The sequence below is a fragment of the Aptenodytes forsteri genome, unplaced genomic scaffold (genome assembly GCF_000699145.1).
Source record: "Aptenodytes forsteri isolate BGI_AS27 unplaced genomic scaffold, ASM69914v1 Scaffold547, whole genome shotgun sequence".
Lineage (NCBI taxonomy): Eukaryota > Metazoa > Chordata > Aves > Sphenisciformes > Spheniscidae > Aptenodytes > Aptenodytes forsteri.
In genome coordinates, this window is record NW_008795324.1 from 173800 (window position 1) to 176809 (window position 3010).

At 68.1% G+C, this 3010-nt stretch overlaps 1 protein-coding gene across 3 annotated transcripts; it reads right to left on the reverse strand.

Annotated features, from left to right (window-relative positions):
- Window positions 1–7: 7 nt before the first annotated feature.
- Window positions 8–2760, reverse strand: CS (citrate synthase). 3 transcript variants are annotated; one of them, XM_019472273.1, is made up of 11 exons: window positions 2689–2760; window positions 2474–2581; window positions 2331–2396; window positions 2116–2247; window positions 1850–2038; window positions 1491–1690; window positions 1060–1189; window positions 869–970; window positions 585–794; window positions 343–461; window positions 8–193 (listed from the first exon to the last, which is right to left on the reverse strand). In XM_019472273.1, the coding sequence occupies exons 2-11, from the start codon at window positions 2555–2557 to the stop codon at window positions 142–144; spliced, it is 1284 nt and encodes a 427-aa protein (XP_019327818.1). In that variant the 5' UTR covers window positions 2558–2581; window positions 2689–2760; the 3' UTR covers window positions 8–141. The 3 variants fall into 3 exon arrangements, with proteins under 3 accessions (XP_019327818.1, XP_019327817.1, XP_009278322.2); XM_019472272.1 differs by having other exon boundaries at window positions 8–151; window positions 301–461; XM_009280047.1 differs by lacking the exon at window positions 8–193 and having other exon boundaries at window positions 261–461.
- Between the last annotated feature and the right edge of the window lie 250 nt (window positions 2761–3010).

The following is a 3010-nucleotide window of genomic DNA, read 5'->3' on the forward strand; positions in this document are numbered from 1 at the left end:
AGGGGGGGGCTCCGCTCGCACCACAGGAGACCCGCGGCCTGTGCCCGAGGGGGGTTCAGTGCTGAGTCCGTCCCCGGGGCCCGACAGCAGCGCAGCGTTCCCTGGGGAGCAGCGAGCCACGGCCCTGTCCCCGTCCCTTCTTTACCCAGATTTGTAGCCCACGAGCTGCATGAGGCCCTTTGTGCTCATGGACTTGGGTCTCTCCAGGGGGAAGCCCAGCGCCCGGCTCCAGATGAGCTGCGAGAGGACGCCCCGGAGCAGCGAGCCACGGCCCTGTCCCCGTCCCTTCTTTACCCAGATTTGTAGCCCACGAGCTGCATGAGGCCCTTTGTGCTCATGGACTTGGGTCTCTCCAGGGGGAAGCCCAGCGCCCGGCTCCAGATGAGCTGCGAGAGGACGCCCAGGGCTCGGGAGACCCCGAAGAGCACCGTGTAGTAGTTCATCTCCTTCATCCCGTAATACTGTGGGGGCAGAGGGGCGTTAGGGCAGGGCAGCCCTGCGGGAGGGGGCGAGGGGGCAGCCAGGAGCCCTCTGCCCCCCCAGGGAGCGATTCTGGGGCAGGGCCAGGACCCCCGGGGGCTCACCTGCAGCAGCACCCCGCTGTGGGCATCCACGTTGGGCCAGGGGTTCTTGGCCTTGCCCTGCTCCAGCAGCACGTTGGGGACGATCTTGTAGAGCTGGGCCACCAGCTTGAACATGGGGTCCTTGGGCAGGTGCTTGAGGGCGAACTCCCGCTGGCAGGTGTAGCGGGGGTCCGTCTTCCGCAGCACCGCGTGCCCGTACCCCGGCACCACCTGCAAGGACGGGGGGGTCAGAGCCCAGCCCCAGCACGGCCACGGTCCCTCGCCCCGGGCAGGGCCGGACTCACCCTGCCAGAGTTGAGCGTGTTCCAGATGAAATCCCGCAGCTTCTCATCTGACACGTCCTGGCCCAGCTCCTTCTGCAGGTTGGTCAGCCAGAGCAGCACCTCCTGCGGGCACGGCAAGCAGAGGAGGGGGTGAGAACAGCGGTGTACGGACGGACGGACAGATGGACGGCCGGACGCACGGAGGTGCCCACCTGGTTGGCGAGGCCGTGCAGGGGCCCAGCCAGCCCGTTCATGGCGGCAGCGAAGGCGAGGTACGGGTCGGAGAGGGCACTGCCGACCAGGTGGCTGGTGTGGGCGCTCACGTTTCCCCCCTCGTGGTCGCTGCAGGGGTTAAAGGGAACGTCAGATCTCCCCCATCCCTACCAAGGGCCCCCACAGCCGCGGGGACACCCCCACAGCATTTTGGGGGGCCATGATGTTCCCAGCCTGGTACGGCCCTGCCCTGGGGCAAGGGACTGGGGCCGTGCTGGGGCTGGGCTCTGACACCCCACCGTGTGCTTGGTGACGCCCCCGGAGCAGCCCAGGCACGTCCCAGGACCCGGCCCCATCCCTGGCCCCGGGGCTGGGAGCGGGGCCGAGTCCCCACCTGCTCGGGCGCCAGCTGCTCCTCCCAGCCCCGTACCTGTGGATGGTGAGGTAGAGCCGCATCAGCTCGATGAACTGGGGGTCGGTGTAGCCCAGCATGTTGGTGAAGTTGTGCGACCAGTCGAGGTTGGGGTCGATGGCCCCGATGCTGCTGCCCTCGCGGTACAGGTTGCGGTAGATCTTTGCGGCGACACAAGGCAGCTTGGCGATCAGGTCCATGGCGTCCTCGTAGACAAACTGGGACAGGCAGGGTTAGACGGGGCGGCTGCCCTCCCTGGGGGACACGAGCCCCTGACCCCCCCGCACCCAAACCTGTGCTCACGCCTTGGGCCAAGCTCAGACTTGGGGTGGCTGAGCCCCCCTGCACCGCATCGGGGCACCCGGCCCCCCCCGTACCTCCCAGTACTTGACGCGGTGGATGCCCTCGGCGTAGGCGCGAGCGAACTTGCTCTCGCTGTTGAGGGCAGTGATGGCGGCACTCAGCTGGGACATGGGGTGCAGGTTGGTGGGGAAGTTATCCAGCATGGTCACCACGTGGGAGGGCAGTGCGGCACGCCGGGCCCACTCGCGGGACAGCCAGCTCACCTGCAGGGGGGGCACGGGGGGCTGAGCTGCGGGGCAGGGGCTGGCAGCCCCCCTCACCAGACCCCCCCGCGTGTTACCTGCTCCTGGGTGGGCACATCTCCCGTCACCAGCAGCCAGAAGAGCCCCTCGGGCAGCGGCTCCTCTCCCCCCGCAGCTTTGGGCAGCAGCTTCTGGCACTCGGGGATGCTGTACCCGCGGAAGCGGATGCCCTAAAGAGCCCGGCACAAGCGTCAGCCACTGCGGCGCCGCCCACGCAAGGTGGGTGCCTGAGCAGGGCAGGATCAGGCCCTACCTCATCAGGATCCAGCACGGAGGTCTCATATATCAGCCCCTTCATGCCCCTCATCCCGCCGTACACCTGGAGAAGGGCGGAAGGAGGCGGTTACTGGCTGTGGCACAGTCCAACCCCCCCCCCGCCGCCCCCCTCCCACTCACCATGTCCACCGTGATCTGCCCAATGGCCGTGTTGCCATGCTGCTGCCTGAAGCTCTTGATTTTCGCCTGCTCCTTGGGGATCATGCTGGCAAGGACGTCTTTCAGGTTCTGGGAAGAAGAGAGGGGGCCGTGAGCCCTGGCACCTGCGGGGGGCCGAGCACACGCTCCCCCCACCAGCACCGGAGAGGGGTGACAGCAGTGGGGGTTCCTCTTACCGTGGCGGCACTGGCGTGACGGGCGGTGAAGAGGACACATGGTGCGTTCTGCAGAAGAGCAGACACAGGGAGTCAGCGTTAGCAGGGGAGAGCCCCGCCGCGTGCCCCGGCTGCCCCATTTTGGGGGGTGTAGCCGTACAAGCAGCTCTTGGCCCCAGAGCACATCCCGGCCCCAGAGTATCCCCGGCCCCCCGGCGCAGCCCCCAGAGCATCCCCGGCCCCCCAGAGCGCGGCACAGCTCCTGCAGCAGGAGCTGCCCTGTGACTCCGGAGAGATCCCACCTCACAAGGACGCCGCGCCCGGCAGCCGCAGCGGCTTTCAC

Coding starts and splice junctions, on each gene's coding strand:
- CS (XM_019472273.1), bottom strand. CDS start 2,557: ATGATCCCCAAGGAGCAGGCGAAAATCAAGAGCTTCAGGCAGCAGCAT. Junction 2,248..2,330: donor CCGTGCTGGATCCTGATGAG/GTAGGGCCTGAT, acceptor CGGGCTCTTTAG/GGCATCCGCTTCCGCGGGTA. Junction 194..342: donor TTCCCCCTGGAGAGACCCAA/GTCCATGAGCAC, acceptor GGAGAGACCCAA/GTCCATGAGCACAAAGGGCC.